This window comes from Capricornis sumatraensis, chromosome 20 (assembly GCF_032405125.1).
Source record: "Capricornis sumatraensis isolate serow.1 chromosome 20, serow.2, whole genome shotgun sequence".
Lineage (NCBI taxonomy): Eukaryota > Metazoa > Chordata > Mammalia > Artiodactyla > Bovidae > Capricornis > Capricornis sumatraensis.
In genome coordinates, this window is record NC_091088.1 from 70,767,828 (window position 1) to 70,787,983 (window position 20,156).

The 20,156-nt window shown below is 50.4% G+C and overlaps 1 protein-coding gene across 1 annotated transcript; it reads right to left on the reverse strand.

Annotated features, from left to right (window-relative positions):
- Positions 1 to 2,073: 2,073 nt before the first annotated feature.
- On the reverse strand, positions 2,074 to 19,707 carry ZNF132 (zinc finger protein 132). Its single transcript, XM_068993210.1, has 6 exons — positions 19,672 to 19,707; positions 19,246 to 19,366; positions 9,331 to 9,446; positions 6,817 to 6,897; positions 6,493 to 6,661; positions 2,074 to 3,998 (listed from the first exon to the last, which is right to left on the reverse strand). Exons 1-6 carry the CDS (start codon positions 19,705 to 19,707, stop codon positions 2,074 to 2,076), a joined length of 2,448 nt encoding a protein of 815 aa, XP_068849311.1.
- Positions 19,708 to 20,156: the final 449 nt, after the last annotated feature.

Here is a 20,156-nt window from a genome sequence, read left to right on the forward strand (position 1 = left end):
GGGTTAGGGCAGACTGACCAGACTCCTCACCCCACCGACAGGGCGGCATGACCCGTCTCCTGACCTCTCGGCCTGCTTCTCCCCCGTGGTCGCTCCATGGGTCACCTCTGCTGGGTGCCTCTGCACTGCCACTCCTTCTGGCTGAAAAGGTTCCTGGAGTCGCCGCCTCCGATTTTCCTGCCCCCCTAAAAGCGAGCAGTAGCAGCAGTCACTGTCACTCTTGCCTGTGCTTCATTTCTCTTGGAGCTGCGGTTGCTCCGCAGTAGCCCTGTCCTTCAGTCCCTCTGCACGTTAAATCTCTGTATTGCACATCAGATGGAGATGAAATGCATCTACCACGGAGCTCAGGCAAAAGCCTGGCACCCAGTAGGACGCCGGGGGATCTCTGGTGGCCCTGAGGGATGGTACTTGGCCCAGATCACAGCCCTCTCGGAGCTGACCCTGGGGAGCGAGAAGGTAGGAGACCTCAGGGAAAGACTGGTGCTTACCCCATCCTGCACTCACCTGAGTGCAGGCACACCTGTCCCAGGCTGTGAGCAGCTGCTGAGCCCTACAGACTTCACTCACCTGGCAGGATGAAACCCACAGGCCCCTCCTGCGTGAAACTAACATTGTAGTAGGGTGGTATACCGAATGCTGTGTCCCCCCACAATACCTAGGTTCAAACCTAATCCACTCAGTGTTCTGTATTTGGAGGTGGGGCCTTTGGGAGATTGACGAGGTCATGAAGGAGGAACCCTTGTGACTGGGATTAGTGGTCTCGTAAGAGGCCCCCAAGGACCCCCTCTCCTTCCCTGTGAGGACACAGAGGATGGCTGTCAACCAGGATCCTCACCTGACACCAAACATCCTGGCTCTGTGATCTTGGATCTTCCGGTCTCCGGGACTGTGAGACATTTCTGTTATTTCTAAGCCTCCCAGTTTATGGTATTTGTTACATCAGGCGGAATGGACTAAGACATGGGAGGCAGACATCCCTCTAGAGAGCACACAACTGGCGGCTGTGAGCAGGGCCGTGAAGGGCCCTTCAGTGTGTAAGTGAGGCCCCTCCTGGTGCACCGTACCTCAGGACCCCCGAGTCTGTCCTTATGTCTGTCTTCTGGGGGCTCACATGACCCTGCAGTTGGCTTTTACCTTGCAGTGAAGAAAAACTTCATGGCCTTGAGTCATGTCTGCTTCTTTTGTCGGAACTTTAAAAAACTTGGCATTTAATGATTCTTCAACAATCCATAAGGCTTATTAATATCTCACCAGTATACATGGACACACATACATATATATATATACACACACATATGTCTCCCTTGGTATAGTTTTAGGGACATCCCGCATATTTTGATATGCTGTTTTCATTTTCATTCCAAATAGTTTCAAATTCTTCTTTTGATTTCATCTTTGACCATGGATTATTTGTAAGTGTGATATTCAGTTTCTGAAAGAGGGTTTTCCACACATCATTCTGTTCTTGATTTCTTAATGAATTCTGTTACAGCCAAGGTCCATACTGTGTATTATTTCTTTTCCCTTTATCAGGCCTTCTTTTATGGCCCAGAATATGCTCCATTTTGGTAAATGTTCTATGTGAATGTGAGAAAACAGTCTATTCTGTCCTCTTGGACAGGAAGTTCTATAAATATTGATTAGGTCAAGCTGGTTATAAGTGTTGTCTTCCACGCCTTTACTGATTATCTGGGAGGGTGTGAACATCCCAAAGTATAATTGTGAATTTGTCTATTGCTCCTTGCAGTTCTATCAGTTTTTGCTTCATGTACCCTGAAGCACTGTTAGGTACATTAATGTGTAGGATGTCATGTGTCTTTATTAATGAATCTCTCAACCAGCATGAGGTCAGTTCATTCCCTGACCCTCTCAGAGGCAACAGGCAGCTAGAAAGAGGTTTACGCTCCAGAGGGGAGACAGTGCTATGTAGGTTCCTAGGCCGCTCAGAAAGGGCAGGGTAACTTCTGAAGGCATTTCCACATCAGTGACACATTAGGGAATTTCTCTGTAGTCTGCTGCCTGAAGCTTGATGTGACTGAAGATCTCCCAAAGACCATCTCCATAAGGCTCCACTCAGCTGTGGATCCTTCTATGCTGTGCAAGGTTGCAGAGGCGGCTGAAGATTTTCCCACAGTGGCCACACTCGTAAGTCCTTTCTCTGGTGTGAACTATCTGGTGTCGAATAAGTGTGGACCTTTCACTAAAGGCTTTCCCACACTGGCTGCATTCGTAGGGCCTTTCCTGTGTGTGCACCCTCTGGTGACGAATGAGGTGAGAGTTACTGCTGAAGGCTCTTCCGCATGCACTGCACTCGTAAGGCCTTTCCCCAGTGTGAACTCTCCAGTGATAGATAAGGCTGGATTTACGGCTAAAGAACTTGCCACATTTAGTGCACTCATAAGGCCTTTCCCCAGTGTGAACTTTCTGATGCTTCGTAAGAATAGACTTTTGGCTAAAGAACTTCCCACATTCATTACACTCATAAGGCCTTTCTCTGGTGTGAACTCTCCAGTGCTCAATGAGACTGGAACTGTGAGCAAAGGCTTTCCCACATTCACTGCACTCGTAAGGCTTTTCCCCAGTGTGAGTTCTCCAGTGCTGAACCAGGCTGGAGTTGCGACTGAAGGCTTTTCTGCACTCACTGCACCTGTAAGGCCTTTGTCCAGTATGTACTTTCTGGTGTTGAATGAGGGTGGAGCTATTGCTGAAGGTTTTCCCACATTCACCACATGCGAAAGGCCGTTCTCCGGTGTGGACTTTCTGATGGCGAAGGAGGTGAGAACTTTGGCTAAAGTCTCTTCCACATTCATTGCATCCGAAAGGCCGTTCTCCGGTGTGAACCTTCTGGTGCTGAGCAAGGTTGGAGTTGTTGTTAAAAGCTCTCCCACACTCACTGCACTCAAATGGCCGTTCTCCAGTGTGAACTCTCCAGTGCTGCATGAGCGCAGAGCTGCGACTGAAGGCTTTGCCACACTGACTGCACTCATAAGGTTTTATGTGGGTGTGGACTTTCTGGTGCCGAAGGAAGTTGGAGCTTTGGCTGAAGGCTCTTCCACATTTGCTGCATTTGAAAGGCCTTTCTCCTGTGTGAACCTTCTCATGCCGAGCGAGGTGTGACCTGTTATTAAAGGCTTTCCCACATTCACTGCATTCGTAAGGCCTTTCTCCTGTGTGGATTCTCTGGTGATGAATAAGGGTGAGTTTGTGGCTAAAAGTTTTCCCACAGTCGCTGCATGGATAATCTTTTACTCCTGTGTGGAATTTCTGATGCTTCCTCAGTTTATATGGGTGACTGAAAGCCTTGCCACACTCTTTACATACATGAGATGTTTCTCCAGTGTGAAACCATTGGTCACTAGTAAGGGCTGATTTCTCCTCTAAGGAATTTTCAACTCTTGGGCATCTAAATGGTGTCTCTTCAGAGTGAGCACTCAGGTGGCTGAGGAGGACAGAAGTCTTCTGGAAAGCTTTCCCACTGTCACTGCAGTTGAAGGGCTTCTGTGAGGACTGGACCTCTGGGAGCTGCCCAGAATTGAAAGGGTGCAGTGAGGCCTCCCTGCCCTTTGTGCTGCTATGTGGCTCCCCACTGCCATCCAAGCTTGGGGACTGGAGCAGGTCATGGCCATCTGAGACATCCTGGCCACCTAACCCACATGTAATGGGTTTCTCTGACAGAGAGTCTGTTGAGCTCTTCACAAACAAGTCCCTGTCTCTGTTCCACTGGAAGAGCTTTTCTCCATTGTACTCTGGATGCTGGTGAAGATTTCCACCAAACCAAAACTCTCTTCCATATGCTAAACATGTGCAGGGAGTCTCTCCAGTATGTCTTTGATGGTTGTCCAGCTGCAAAATGTCTTTCAAGAGTGGCTCACATGTGTCACAGCTGTCAGCCTTCTGCATGGAAGGAGGTACACTGGGAGTTCTGACCTGTGACACCACTTCTCCAGAAGCATTCCTCTCAGAAGGCACCTCCTCATCTTCCACCACAGGCCAACAGCCTGAAAGCCGAGAAATTTCTGGTTAACATGAGTGTTCCACTCAGTGAAAAGGGTGACTTCCTTAGAAATGTGTCACTGACACATACAGGAATGGGCCAAGGGTTTGCCGATAGGCCAGGTGGGGCAGAGTTAGAGTGAAAGGCTCACTGGTGGGACAGGGCCCTCACCAGAGGCAAGAACTCAGAGGCAAAGGACCTGAAAAGACATTTTTCAAAAAAAGATATATATACACAAATGGACAAAAAGTAAATGAAAAGAAGCTCAACATCATTAGTCATTGTGTGTACAGTGTGTGCTCAGTCGTGTCCAACTGTGAATAATTTTTTATTATTCAGCCATAAAAATGAAAGAAGTATTACTGATATGTTCCATAACATGGATGAACCTCAGCAACATTATGCCAAGTAAAAGCCAGTCACGGAACACACATACGGTATAATTCCATTTGCATAAAATATCTATTAATAGAATAAGCAAGTCTGTACAGTCAGAAAGCAGATTAGTGGTTGCCTAGGACTCAGGACAGGATGAGGGAGGATGAAGAGTGACCGCTAAAGGGTACAGAGCTTCTTTTCAGGTAATGAAAATGATCTAAAATTAGAGTATGCTGGTATTAGTTTATTGAAAAAGTGAAAGTGAAGTTGCTCAGTTGTGTTGGACTCTTTGCGACCCCATGGACTGTAGCCTACCAGGCTCCTCCATCCATGGGATTTTCCAGGCAAGAATACTGGAGTGGGTACCATTTCCTTCTCCAGGAGATCTTCCTGACCCAGGGAATGAACCCAGGTCTCCCACGTTGTAGGCAGACACTATACCATCTGAGCCACCAGGAAAGTCCATTTGTTTATGATTATCCTTAATTTTTAAAAATTTTATTGTTAAGTTCTACCGTAAAGCAAACTGCCTCAGTTATACATACGTTCTTTTTCATAGTCTTTCCCATTATAGTTCGCTGTGCTATGCAGTAGGACCTAATGTTTATCCATTCTATATATAATAGGTTCTATTTCCTAATTCCAGTCCGTCCCTCTCCCAACCCCCACTGCTGGCAACCACAAATCTGTGCTCTGTATCTGTGAGACTTTCTCTGCTTTACAGATCTGTTCCTTTGTGTTGTATTTTAGACTCCACATATAAGAGATATCACATGGTACTTGTCTTTTCTCCTTATGACTTACGTCACTTAGTATGATAATCTCTAGGTTCACCCACGTTACTGCAAGTGGCATTGTTTCTTTTTGATGGCTGAGTAGCATTCCGTTGTATACATGCCCCACCTCTTCTTTTCCATTCATCTGTCAATAGAATTTATGTGGCTTCCATGTCCTGGCTGTTATAAATAGTGCTACAGTGAACACTGCAGTAGACTTATCCTTTCGAATTGCTGTTTTCTCTCCAGATATATGCCCAGGAGTGAGACTGCTGGATCGTATGGCAACTCTAGTTTTCATTTTGTCAGGAACCTCCATACTGTTTTCCATAGTGGCTGCACCAATTTACATCCCCATCAACAGTGTAGGAGGGTTCCTTTTTCCACGTGCTGTCTAGCATTTGTTATTTGTAGACTTTTTAATGATGGCTATTCTGACTGGTGTGAGATGACACCTCATTTTAGTTTTCATTTGAATTTCTCTAATAATAACCAGTGTTGAGCATCTTTTTACATGCTTTTTGGCCATCTGTATGTCTTCTTTGGAGAAATGTCTATTTAGGGCTTCTGCCCATTTTTCAATGGGGTTATTTTCTTGTTATTGAGTTGTATGAGCTGTTTGTATATTTTGGAAATTAAAACCCTTGTCAATCATATCATTTACAAATATTTTCTCCCAGTTTCTAAGTTGTATCTTCATTTTGCTTATGAAAATGAAAGTTTTTGCTATGCAAAAACTTGTAAGTTTTATTAGGTTCCATTTGTTTGTTTTTATTTCTGTTGCTTTGGGAGACTGACTTAAGAAAACACTGGTATGATTTATGTAAAAGAATATTTTGCCTATGTTCTCTTCAAGGAGTTCTATGGAGTATGGTGAGATTTATACACTGAAAACATGAAAACCCACTAAACAGTACACTTTAGAAGGGTGAACGTTAAAACTGACTTTTGTAAAAGAAAAATAAATAAAAGGGTGAATGTTATGATGTATATCAGTAAAGCCATTAAAAAAAATGTCTCTGGGGAAGGGGCAGAACCTTGGCATGGCCCCACACTAGATCAGCCAGCCAGGCACTGGTCAAGTTGAGCAGGACCCTTCAGGCCAGAGTGCCCGACCTCCAACCTCTGCTCCCGCAAGGCCCCTGTGGGACCTAATAGCTGTTAGGGCTCCTCATGAGGCGGCCCAGGGAGAAACGGGGGCGCGCACAGCCCAGGCCCAGCACTCACAGCAGCTACAGCAGGAAACCTGGGTAGGAAGCAGTGTCCCTGGTCCAGCTTGGGGATGGGGAGAAGACAAAAGGCAGATGCTGGCCCCCAGGCCAGGGCAGGGCATGAGGGCCTTACCAAGTGAGGTCACGAGCTCCAAAGTCTCCAGCATCACAGTGTGGTACAGCTGCCTCTGGGTCTCATCGAGGAGCTCCCACTCCTCCCTGGAGAAGTGCATGGCCACCTCCTCAAAGGTCACCAGGCTCCCCCATGAGGAGACAGCGAGGCCAGGTGGCCAATAGGTGGGCTGGAAAACAAACAAAACGGTCCAGCGGGCACATTCAGGCCCTTGATGCGTGACTCAGAGTTCTGCCCCGTGTCCCACCGGCATCTCCTCTCCTCATGACCCCTGTCCATCCTCCCTCCACCCGCCTGCAGCTCATCCCTTCACCAGGCCCTCACCTCTGAGAAGACCACAGGTGCTGGCCCCACTGGGGTCCTGCTCTCCTCACAGTCCCACTGGCCACTGTTTCCAGACCAATCCTAATGAGAGAGACAAAAGGAAGGTGGGTAGATGGATGCTGTTTGAGCTCTAAGTTGTCACACGACACCCCTCTCCCTACTAACCAACTTCCCTTGTGTCCTTCAGGTCACACCTTCCAAATCTAAGAAAATCTGGGCTCTCTTTTCTTCCTTAAGCCTCTGTATCAGGCCTCATTCCCTTACCATGTACACATCAATCCTCATACCTCTACTTCCCACATCCCACAATACCATTGTCCCTCTCCCTGGCCACACCACAGGCACGTTCTGCTGTATTCATTTACCAGTATGCACTTAGCTTGCAGAGGCAAGCAGGATCCGATGCTAACCTTGGACTGTCCTTGACTGCAAAAACTTCCCACTAACAGAGAGAGCCATCACCTCTCTAGATAAAGCCTCCCTTCTTGGCTCTGTTGCTCCAACCTTGCACCCCAGAACCAGGAGTAATAATCTCAAACACCCTTTTTCTCTTCCAGCTCTAACCTTATGCATGCCGTCCCTTCACCAGTCATAGCTGTCCTTGCCTTTCCTAATACACAAATCCCTGACCTGCTGTCCCCACTCTTGGCGTGGCAACTTTTAGGTTGGGCTGAGCCTTTTTGTCCCTGATAATACAGCAGCTTAATAAACCCCCCTGGACGTAAGGAGGATGGCCACAAATCCCTGTGAGCTGTAGAAAGGTAACACAATCTAAACTCAGGCCCCACTGTCATCCTACCTCACTTCTGTGCTTTTTCTTTTATTTGGCTGTGCTGTGTCTTAGTTGCATTGTGCGGGATCTTAGTTGTGGCAGGTGGAATCTAGTTCCCTGACCAGGGACTGAACCCAGGTCCCCTGCATTGAGAGCGTGGAGTCTTGGCCACTGGACCACCAAGGAAGACCCCGTGCTTCATTTTTTCATCCCAGGTCTACACTCTACTCAGAGGCTTGTTCATCATCCTGAACCCAGCTCACAGCTGCAGACAGTGTACAAGCACAAGCCTCTAGCTGGCGGACATCTCTAGTCTCAACCTGGCATGAAATACACTTGACATCTCAATTTGGCAGTCTCAATGACATTCCAAATACGATATGGCCAAAACAGTTATTTTCCCTCTGAAATCTACTCCTCGAACCATCTTCCACATCCGAAAAAATATTCAGGGTCAACCATATTTCCCTGCCACACATCAGGAAATCCCAGTTCAGTTCAGTTGCTCAGTCGTGTCCGACTCTTTGCAACCCCATGAACCACAGCACGGCAGGCCTCCTGGTCCATCACCAACTCCTGGCGTTCATCCAAATCCATGTCCATCAAGTCAGTAATGCCATCTAACCATCTCATCCTCTGTTGTCCCCTTCTCCCCCTGCCCCCAATCCCTCCCAGCATCAGGGTCTTTTCAAATGAGTCAGCTCTTTGCATCAGGTGGCCAAAGTATTGGAGTTTCAGCTTCAACATCAGTCCTTCCAATGAACACCCAGGACAGATCTCCTTTAGGATGGACTGGTTGGATCTCCTTGCAGTCCAAGGGACTCTTAAGAGTCTTCTCCAACACCACAGTTCAAAAGCATCAATTCTGCAGTGCTCAGCTTTCTTTATAGTCCAACTCTCACATCCATACAGGACTACCGGAAAAATCATAGTCTTGACTAGAGGGACCTTTGTTGGCAAAATAATGTCTCTGCTTTTGAATATGCTATCTAGGTTGGTCATAACTTTCCTTTCAAGGAGTAAGCGTTTTTTAATTTCATGGCTGCAATCACCATCTGCAGCAATTTTGGAGCCGAGAAAAATAAAGTCAGCGACTATTTGCACTGTTTCCCCGTCTATTTGTCATGAAGTGATGAGGAAATCTAGTCCACCCTAAAAATTACATCCAGGAGCCAACCACTTCTCCTACCTCCCAGGCACCTCCCTGCTCTAGCCACCAAAACCACACACAGGGACTACTGCAGTCACCTCCTCCATGGTCTTCGGGCCTCCAACCTCACCCCATCTTCCAGTCTCTTCACCCAGCGTCCACAGGCTTGTTAAGATCTGATTCAGATCACCTCCTCCTCTGCTGTGAACTTCCCGTGACTTGCACCACACTGAGAACAGAGGCCCAGCACCCCAGCCTCCCTTTCCTGGCCTGTCTCCAGTCACCCTGCTCTCTATTTGCACCAGAAGAAATGGAGATCTGTCGTTTCCCTCAACACTATCACCTTATGCCCACCTCCGAGCAACTGGCACATGCTGGTCTCTGTCACGGGCACCTTTCCAGATCTTATCCCATGTGATCCGCCCACATAACTTCTGGCCTAGGTTCAGGATGCCTGGGGAAAGTGACTCTCAGGGGCCCAGATTCATGTGCAGGCCGAGTTGGGGACGCCACCATTCCCTAACAGACCCCAGGGTCACAAGGGCGGGGATCTCAGCAGGTGAGGACCTGTGTCCTCTCACCTGGCACTCACCTGCCCCGGGTCCATCAGCGACTCTGCAGGACCGGTCACAGCCTGTGGGCTGGGCGGGGCCGTGTAAGGCGGCGGCCGTGACGAGCCTGCGGGCTCACCCGAACCCCCCACAAACACTGGGAGGGCTGACGCAGCTTGATGGTCGCACTCAGTGCTTCGACCGTCCCCAGTATGAAACGGAAGCTGCCTCCCCGGAACTTGGGACGAAGGCGGGGCGCGGAGAAACCGAGGCTTGGGAAGGAGGGGCGGTGAGCCGAGGGTAAAAGGGAGTGCCCACGTGCGAAGAGGGTCCCAGAACGTCTCCCAGGGGGCCTTCGCCTCACGTCCCAGGGTGTGTCTCCTGCAGCCCCGCCAGCCACAAAACTAAGACTGCAATGGCGACGCCGGAAGTCCCGCCCCACCCTCTGAGGCCAGGCGAAAACCCCCAAATCCTGACCCTCACTGGCTCCAGGCTCACGGACGTCCATGACGCTTTTTCCTGAGCCTATCGCGGTGCCGCTGAGTCGTTGCCTAGGTGATTAGGCAGGACGCACCGCCGAAGAATTGATGCTTTTGAACTGCAGTGTTGGAGAAGACTCTTGAGAGTCCCTTGGACTGCAAGGAGATCCAACCAGTCCATTCTGAAAGAGAGCAGCCCTGGGATTTCTTTGGAAGGAATGATGCTAAAGCTGAAGCTCCAGTACTTTGGCCACCTCATGCGAAGAGTTGACTCATTGGAAAAGACTCTGATGCTGGGAGGGATTGGGGGCAGGAGGAGAAGGGGACGACAGAGGATGAGATGGCTGGATGGCATCACTGACTCGATGGACGTGAGTCTGAGTGAACTCCGGGAGATGGTGATGGACAGGGAGGCCTGGGGTGCTGCGATTCATGGGGTCGCAAAGAGTCGGACACGACTGAGCGACTGAACTGCACTGAACGGAACCGCATCACGGCTCACGCGACATGAACTACATTACCCAGAAGTACCCTCTCCGCGCGTTTACACCAGTATTGACCATTGATAGCCTAGGAGATAGGCGTTTCCGGGACGGCCACGCCTTGGAGGGCGGGACCTCCGGGTTCAGATGGTTGCTTCTCTGTCCTGCTTCTTCGTCGGCCGCGGGCGGATGGACCTAGTTGCTGGACTGTGGCTGGTGTCTAGGGGGCTCCTCCGGCCCGCGGAAACGGGAGTGGGTAGGTTCGACATCCTAGGTGGTCCCACCTGTGCCCTATATGTCCCGTGACCTCAGCAAACGTCCCCTCTCCCCGGGCTCTTGTGTCCTCGGCTGTCGGGGGACCGCCCGGCGCGGGGTTGTCCTGCGAGTCGTCCGTCAAGGCGCGTCTGTGCCCTTGGCCGACCCGGAGTCGTCGCCCTGTGCGTCATGTCCGCTTTACGGAGAAGGGCCCCAGGCTTCAGAGCCACCCGTTCCGAGGTCATGACCCAGCATGTAGCTGGACTGCGGGCACGATAAGCGAGCCGGGTGAAGTAGGGTCTCCTGGCCTCCACCTGGGTGGACTCCGAACCCCAGTGCCGCAAGTCCCCGACTGAACCCCAGGCCTCGGTGCTCAGGACACTGGGGCGTTCATAGGTGGAAGTCTGCATTTCAGAGTCCAGTGCAATCAAATGTGCAGGTGCGAAGACTCGGAGGTGAGACTGGCTGGGAGCATTCGGGAAAGTTCTGCAGTCTCCACTGCGGGGAACCTACAGCGTGAGCGTGGGAGTCCTACCTCTGTTGACGGGCTTTGGATTCTGGGAGCCACAGATTTTCATTAGAATATGGATGGCCATGATCTGAGTTAGGATTTCGAAGCTGCGTGAACACAGCGTTGTGGTGGGGGCTGAAGGCAGGCAGCTTCAGGAAGATGCTGCTGCAAATGTTTCTCCGGTGACCTCTCGAGAATAGAAGTATGAGAGGTGGGAGAAATCATCAGATTCCCGATACGTTTTTCAGAGCGGAGTCGATGGGATTCCCATTTACGAGTGCAGAGCGAACGTAGTGGAGGGTGAAGGGCTGTCCCAAGTGCTCCAGATAAAGAGTGAGACGGAGAGCGGAGGTTGGCAGGAGCATGTTTGGCAGGAGCACAGCAGTTGGATTATGTGGAGTAGAGTCTGAGTTGAATGGAGAGCTCTGGGTGGAGCTGACCCGTGTGCCCGTGAACAAACAGGAAATTTTCATTTGGCTTCCTGATGTCTAGACTGTCCTGCCCTGGTGGCCTGGACCAGGGACTGTCCTGAGGTGGGATTTTGGAAGGGAAATCTCAGCTTGTGGTTCCAGATGGGCCCTGAGATGAGTGCTGGATGTCCAGATGAAGGACCAGTAGCTGAGTGGAGGAGGTGGGAGAGAGAAACTGTCCAGACTCCAGTGGATGTGGGACAGTGCACACCCAGGAGGAGGGCCCACACCCTCAGAGATGGACGGGTGAGCAGCGGTGTCAGGGGATGGGGTTTTGGAGACGTAAGGGGAGATGGGCAGGACAGAGACTGGGGGCACGGGTCCAGTGCCCAGTGCTTAGATCACATTCTTGTGCCTCTTGCCTGGTGTTGCAGGACTTTTGAGGACAAGAGCATGTGCCTTTTTTGGGGGGAAGAAGTAGGTCTCCTTAGTGAGGCCAGTGAGGCCTCTGCTGGGATGTGGTGCTGTCTTCACCGTCAGGCTGTCGTCTTCCCCAGGAGAGGCGCTGGGGCCCTCATGCTGGCTGTGTCCGGCTGCTCCTCCTCCCAGACCACCGTGTGAACGACCGCAGCACTGTTTGCCTTGGGACCTTGACAGCCCTGGTCCAAGATCAAAAGCATCACAGCCTGAGTAGCGGCAGATCATTCGCCTCGGTGATTTCCTGATCGGGTGGCCCAGCCCGGACCTGTGACGTTTCCCTCGCTCTGTCTCCTGTCCTGGCAGCACGTGGGGGCCCCGCTTCATTGTAACGTTCAGGCTTCTCGTCGCGGTGGCTTCTGTGGTTGTGGACCACGGGCTGTAGAGAGCGGGGCCTTCAGTAGTTGTGGTGCACGGGTTTAGTTGCCCCGAGAAATAGAAGATCCTCCTGGACCAGGGATCGAACCCATGCCTCCTGCATTGGCAGGCAGGCTCTCAACCACTGGACCAGCAGGGAGGCCTGGCAAGTTTATGTTTAACTCCTTGGAAGCTCCCAAACCATTTTCCAAAGAGTCTGTGCGTTTTTATATTCCCAGCAGCACTGTAGGGCTGTTCCAGTTTTTCCACCTTGCTGACACCAAGACAACTTGGTGCTGTCATCCTAGTGGGTATGAAATGGTATCTCAATGGCTTTTTAAAAAATCATGGCAAAATATACACAAAACTTACCATTTTAACCATTTTAAGTGTATGGTTCAGTGGCATTAAGTAAATTCAGTTGTGCCACTTTAACCCGTATACTTCTTCAGAACATTTTTATTATCTTGAACTGAAACTCTTTACCCTTGAAGCGGTCATCTCATTGGGCTTTTGATCTACATTTTTCTCATGAACAATGGTATTTTCATGTGCGTGTTAACAGTCTGTTTTCTTTGATGAAACATCTGTTCAGATCTTTTCCTTATTTCTAATTGGGTTGTCTTTTTATCTTTGAGCCATAAAGTTCTTCATAGATTCTGTGTTTAGAATCCATATGTAAGTATTTTCTAAGTATTTTTTCTCAGTCTGTGGCTCATTTTTTTTAACTTTTATTTTATTTGTTTTTATTAAAAAAAACTTTTTATTTTGTATTGGGGTGTAGCCAGTTAACAAACATTGTTGTGATAGTTTCAGGTGAACTGTGAAGGGACTCAGCCATGCATATGCATATCTCCCTTATCACCCCCGCCAGACTCCCCTCCAATCCAGGCTGTGTGTTCATCTTTTAATTTTCTGAATGGTGTCTTTTTAGAAAAAGATTTGTTTATCTGGCTGTGACAGGTGTTCACTGTGGCATGTGGGATCTAGTTCCCCGACCAGGGGTCAAACGCAGGCCCCCTGCATGGGGAGCACAGAGTCTTAGCCACTGGGCCAGCAGGAAAGTCTCTTAATGATGTGTTTTGAAGAGCAAAGTTTTACATTTTGATGTTAAATTTTACACTCATTGTCTAATATATTAGTGTTTCTATTTATATGTTGTCTTTGTGTCATACCTAAAAAATTATTGGCCTAGCCAAAAGTCAAAAGGTTCTTTGTTTTCTTCTATAAATTTTATAGGCTTAGCTCTTACATTTATGGTCTTTTTCATGGTAACTTTTATGTATAGTTGAGATAAGGGTTTGAATTTATTTTTTTGCATGTGAATGTCTAGTTTTCCCAGAACCATTTGCTGAAAAGGCCATCTTTCCACATTATACTTCTGTTGGAAACCAGTTAAGGGTATTTTGGTCTCTTAGATCTGTTGATCTATGTGTCTGTCCTTACGACAGGACCACACTGTGTTGATCACCTTGGCTTTAGAGGAATTTTGAAGTTGAGTAAGGAAAGTGCAGCTTTGTTTCCTGGCACAGCTGCTTTCCCTGTTGTGTTCTGCATGTCCGTGAATTTAGGGTCAGCCTGTTAGTTTCTGCTCAGAATGTCGGCTGTGGTGTTGATAGGGATTGCACACTCAGACCCAGTGGACCTGGATTGGTTCTGGCACCACCAGTGAAACATGGGTGTTCCATGAAGTGCACAGAGCCTGGGTGGGGAGGGTAACAGGCAGGGGAAAGGCTTCTCCCAGGCGTGGGAGGCAGTGCCATGAGGCCTCGCTGACCACAGCTGACTGCTCTGGTACAGGGAGCTGAGCCCACCCTTTGCTCAGAAGCCTGAGGCCCCAAGGCACACCTGACTGCAGCTCTGATCGCAAGCCCCCCTGTCAGCGGAAGGGAAGGTCTGAGTTCAGGGGACGCACTGACGCCTCGGAACGCTGGGGAGAGCTCAGGCAGACAGGCCCCGAGCTTGGCTCACCACAGGCCTGCAGGAGTGTCAGCTTCAGGTCGATGATAGGGAGGGAGCTGAGAGGCGTCCTGAGAGCGGCTGCAGCATGCTCTGCAGCGAACCCTGGGCCCCGTGCCTTCCTGTCTGGGCACCCCTGGGCTCCTGGTTTGCCCTTTGTCCTGAGTCACAAATGATAGCCCAGAAACCAACTTTATGTATAGCTCTCTATATATAGGAAGAGTGGAGCTCTTACATAAACCTTCAAGTTTGGGGGGGAATAGTCTTGAATCTTTATAAAATCAAAAAGCTCCATGTAAAACATGGATCTCTCACTCCTCTTGGAAAAGCAGTGAATGGGACCACCACATGTGGACCCCACCATTCCTGCCCCTGTTCTGGGCCCCGCCTCAGTGGAAACCAGCAGATGACGAGGGCAGGTGCCCCCAGGCTCACCTGCAGTGCACCTGGGCCCCTGAGATCCTGGCTGCAGACCTCTCAGCCCCAGGGCTCCTGCCTTGTGATGGCCTTGCCGGAAGCAAGCCCAGGGAGGCCGAGGAGGCCGCCTGCCTACAGACTGTCGTCTGGCCGTGAGCAGCATGCCGCGGCTCACACCTGTTCTCAGGTGGCTTCTGCACCCATTCTCAGGACAAGGTGAGCCTGCGCGGCACCTCCCTGCCAAGCTGAGCCCCCCTCTCGCCCAGGGCTCTGCCAGCAAGAGTGGCAAGCGTGACACACCACAGCCCTCCTGAGCTCAAGCCTAGTGTGTCCACACTCATGTGGGGTCTTAGTTGGCACACCAGGGCTGGAACCTGTGTCCCCTGCATGGAAGCACAGAGTATTAACTGCTGGAGTGTGTGTGTGTGTGCACGTGCACGTGTCACGCTCTGTCATATCCAGTTCTTTGTGACCTCAAGGACTGTAGCCTGAGGCTTCTCTGTGGGTTGCCATTTCCTTCTCCAGGGGATCTTCCTGGGCTAGGGATCGAGCCCGCGTCTCCTGCATTGGAGGCGGATTCTTTACCGCCTGAGCTGCTGGACCACCAGAGTAAGTGTGTGTGTATGCGTGTACACACCAATCCAACCCACATCTCTTACCTCTCTTGCATTGGCAGGTGGATTCTTTACCACTGGCGACGCCTGGGAAGCATTAACTGCTGGAACACCAGGGAAATCCCTAAACTTTATTTTTTTTAACATGGACATTCTTTATTTCTGGCAAGTGCACCCTGTTCTTTCCTCTACTTTCTTCAGTTTAACTCTGAATTGGCAATAAGGAATTTAAATCTGAATTTTGCAATAAGGAGTTCATGATCTGAACCACAGTCAGTTCTCAGTCTTGTTTTTGCTGACTGAATAGAACTTCTCCATCTTCAGCTGCAAAGAATATAATCAGTTAGATTTCAGTGTTGACCATCTGGTGATGTCCATGTGTAGAGGCCTCTCTCTTGTGTTGTTGTGTGATGACCAATGTGTTCTCTTGGCAAAACTCTGTTAGCCTTTGCCCTGCTTTATTCTATTCTCCAAGGCCAGACTTGCCTGCTACTCTGGGTATTTCTTGACTTCCTATTTTGACTTCCGTCTGTGCTATCTTTTTTAGTTAGCATAGAAATCAAGTTAAATCATATATAAGCAAGAATGACTTCCCTAGCCCCAATATGTGAACGTTTCTTCCTTTAACATCTACCAGAATAAAAAATGCACGCATTCTTGATGTAACAAGTAGCCAAGTAGGCAATGCTTAACTTTTGTGTAAGTACACTTAGGGTAAGCGGGGCTTCCCAGGTGGCTCAGCGGGTCAAGAATCTGTGCAATGCAGGAGACACTGGTTTGATCCCTGGGTCAGGACGATCCCCTGGAGGAGGATATGGCAATCCACTCCAGTATTCTTGCCTGGAGAATCCCGTGGACGGAGGAGCCTGGCGGGCCACAGTCCATAGGGTCGCAAAGAGTCCGACCGGACTGAAGCGACTGAGCATGCGTGGTAAGCAGACTGAAGCGCCATTCCCAGCGAAGATGTGGAGGACTTAGCACCCAGAACATGTTACAGGCAAGTGGAAGTGAAGCCGCTCAGTCGTGTCCGACTCTTTGCGACCCCATGGACTGTAGCCTCCCAGGCTCCTCAGTCCATGGAATTTTCCAGGCAAGAGTACTGGAGGAGGTTGCCATTTCCTTTTCCAGGGGATCTTCCCAACCCAGGGATCGAACCCGGGTCTCCCACGTTCCAGGTGACGCTTTACCCTCTGAGCCCCCAGGGAAGCCCTACGTTTAGATGGTAGGTGGGAATAAGGTTGATGATCAGCTGACTTTGGGACATGGAGATCATTCTGGATTGTTTGAGGTTGGCAGGGTGGGAGGAAACCTCATAATAACAAGGGTCCTTATAGGGGAAGAGGGAGACATAGAGATGGAGAGAGACCAAGTCAGAGTGATGTCATGTGAGAAAAACTCAAGTTGCCGTTGCTGGCTTTGAAAACACAAAAAGCCAGGAACCAAGGAATGCTGGCGGACCCTGGAGTCTGGAACGGGCAAGGAAACCCCTTTTCCCCCAGAAGCCATGCAGCCCTGCTGAGGCCTTGGTTTTAGAGCAGCTGACATGAGTGTCAGACCTAGGACATTCTTAGATTTAAAATATCTGTGTTGTGTTTTTCTGCTTTCAAGGGCTCATGTGGTTATACTACACAAATATTCCCATCTGTGGGCCACGTCAGGTAGCATGCTAACAGGTTCCAGGCGGTAGGGTGTGGGTGTTCTTGGAGAGCCACAGTTCTGCCGACCACACTGAACTCACTGGCTATTGCGCGTGCTCAGTCACTCAGTCGTGTCTGACTCTTGCGACCCCATGGACTGCAGCCCTCCAGTCTCCTCTGTCCAGGGACTCTCCAGGTAAGAATACTGGGGTGGGCTGCCACCTCCTCCTCCTGGCTGTCTTCCTGACCCAGGGGTTGAGCCCACCTGCACCTGCAGGCGGATTCTTTACTACTGCGCGGGTGGGGAAGCTTTCTAGATTCTCATGGTATTAGATGTTGTAAAATAAGCGCTGCGCCTTCCCTGGCAGTCCAGTGGTTAAAACTCTGCACTTTCCACTGCAGGGGTCTGGGTTCCATCCCTGGTTAGGGAGATAAGATTCCCTCCTGCCGTGCAAGGCAGCCAAACAATAAAACAGATGCAAAAATTACAAACGCAGGAGTTTCCACAAAGAAATCCGAAGGTCTAGCTCCTCCAGGAAGTACACACCCAACAGAAGACCCTGAAGCTGTGTTCACCTTTCCCGCTTGCCTTTCTTCTCAGCTGTGCCTCTGCGCCCTGAGGCTGGACAGCCGTGAAGGCCGTGACTGCTGAGGCCACCAGGAACCCAGCCTGGGCAACAGGAGCCTCCCTGCTTTCGCTGGTGGGGTGACAGCTCTCAGGAATATGGCTCAGAAGACTGCAGGCTTCAGGACAGCTTAGCTGCTCAGTGACCTTGGGCGTGGTGTTACTAGATAAGAGTTTGGCCCCTGTAGGTCTCACAGCCTGTGCCCTTGCCTACTGGGCTCTGGCATCCCCTGTTGCCTGTTCCTTGTGCCCCACCATTCCCCATCTACGTAGAGGGGAGCTGCCCTGTCTGCCTGGAGTGGTGATTACAGGGATCTGGTTTTTCTGGCCTGGCAGAGAAAGATGGCTCATCTCCAGCTGGTGGCCACGCGAAGATGTGCCTGGTTTGAGGGACCTGCTTCCTTATTCTCAGGACCGCTGTATCCCTCAAATCCAGTGATTACACCTCAGGTAAGCTCTGGGCACACAGGTGACTCTGAGATCCTGGCCACAGTGCTTTCCCTGGAGGGCTTGAAGTCACAAAACCCTTTGGACCACAAGAGGACAGAGTGCCTCCCCTGCCCTCCCACTCTGTCCCCAGAGGCACGTGGACATTGCTGTCACCACTGAGAATCTGACCCCTCAGCAGCCTGGCCATGACCCATTTCTTTTCTGCTCCTGGGCCACAGCCCTGGCTCCAAGGTGATGTAACCCTTTCAGCTTTATTGTCACAGAGTCTGGAGGAGTTGGAAGGGAGTTGCCCCCGGGACATTCCAGTTGCCCCCAGCAGAGTGAGTCTGTTCAGGAAGCAGGGAAGCTCCCCCGGCGCTGCCAGGAGACCCTCCGTGGGGCCCTCGGCCAGAGAGGGTCAGTTCCCAGCTCCTGTGCACTTAGGGCCTAACAAGTTCCGACTCTTCGCCACCCCACGTCCGTGGAATTTTTCAGACAATACTAGAGTGGGTTGCCATTTCCTTCTCCAGGGGGTCTTCGTAACCCAGGGATCGAAACAGTGCCTCCTGCGTTGGCAGGCAGATTCTTTACCACTGAGTCACCTGGGAAGCCCCATGTCGTGTCCCATAGCTATGTCTTTCTTTCAGAGGTTCTGTGTAAAAGAGCCCCTCTGTCCAGTTTCAGAGGGATCAGCATGTGCAAAGGCTTGGAGGAGGGCATGCAGGGCACCTGAAGTCCTTTACCAAAAAGTCCCGTGGGAGAAAGATTCATGTTCGGCCTTTATCCGGGGGGATGGGGGTGGGGCACGGGTTGGGGAGACATGATTGGAGGAGTGACTTGATCTGGCAAGAATCCCTTTGAGGACTTCCCCAGTGGTCCAGTGGTTAAGCGCCCACCTTGTAGTGTAGGGGATGCAAGTTTGATCCCTGGATAGGAAAATAGGATCCCTCATGCCGAGATGCAAATAAGCCCGAGTGCCACAACTGCTGAGCCTACCTGCTCTGGAGCCCGCCAGCCACAGGGAAGATCCCGTATGCCTCAAATAAGACCTGGCACAGCCAAATAAATACATTTAAAAAAAGAACATCCGTTTGACATCCACGTGGAGAAGGGAGGGGGACTGAGTGAAGGTGGGGGGATGGGCCCTCGAGCCCCCACATGTGACACATTTGGGCCAAGCCCTTCGGTTCAGCTGCCCCTTCCTGGTCAGCAGAATCATGTCCCCCACCAACGATGTCTGCAGACTCCTAACCTGCCCAAGGGCCACCACAAGGCCTGGAGTGGAGGAGGGTTGCCATCTGTACCAGTGGGGTCAGTCTCACAGTCCAGGACCACCACACGGACCCAGAAAGCTGGAGAGCCCACCCCAGTGACACCTGTGTACACATCTTCAAAGACATCTGGTTGTAGGTGGAAGCCATGTACCTGGGGATGTGGCGGGGAGGCTCCCGGTTCAGCCCTAGCCTCTACCAACACCAAAGGCAGCTGAAGTGGGGGTACATGTAGAACCCCTCCCCAGCGCAGAGAAGCCCCAGGGAAGCCTCATGACACGTCCACCAGCACCTTGACAGTGCTGAGGGCGATGGTAAAAGGTCAGAGAGTGGGCAGTGGCCCAGTTCCTGAGAATCTTCACCTCTTTACGCAAATAGTTGGAAAAGCCCTTGCACTCATTAAGTCTATGAAGTTACCCAGCCCATAAAAAAATCACCCCATGTTTTGGGGCCTCTCACTTTCTGAGATGGCCCACGCTGTGGTGTTTCTCCCATGGTCGTTCTGGCCTTTTGAGGCTGACTGCATTCTATTTAGGGAATGTGTTTCTAAATAAATCTTCTTACCCATCATTTTTGTATCTCACTGAATTCTTTCTGCGATGAGACATAAAGAACCTGAACTTCATTGAATCTGGAGACCCGGTGTGTGATCTCAGTTGAATGACCATGGGTTGGGACTTACTTGGCAGTCCAGTGGTTAAGACTCCGTGCTTTCATTGCAGGGGGTGCAGGTTTGATCCCTGGTTGAAGGGATCCCTCGTGCTATGCCATGAAGCCAGGAAAATAGAAAAAGACCTTGTGTTCGAGTCCCAATATATGGGTTTAGGCTGGGTTTGTAGTCCAGACGTGGGTTCAAGGTGCACCCCAAATGGGACTTAAATATTTTTTGTGTACGAGAATGGCAGGAAACAAGTCCTACCCAGATATACGTTAGATTTTCTTCA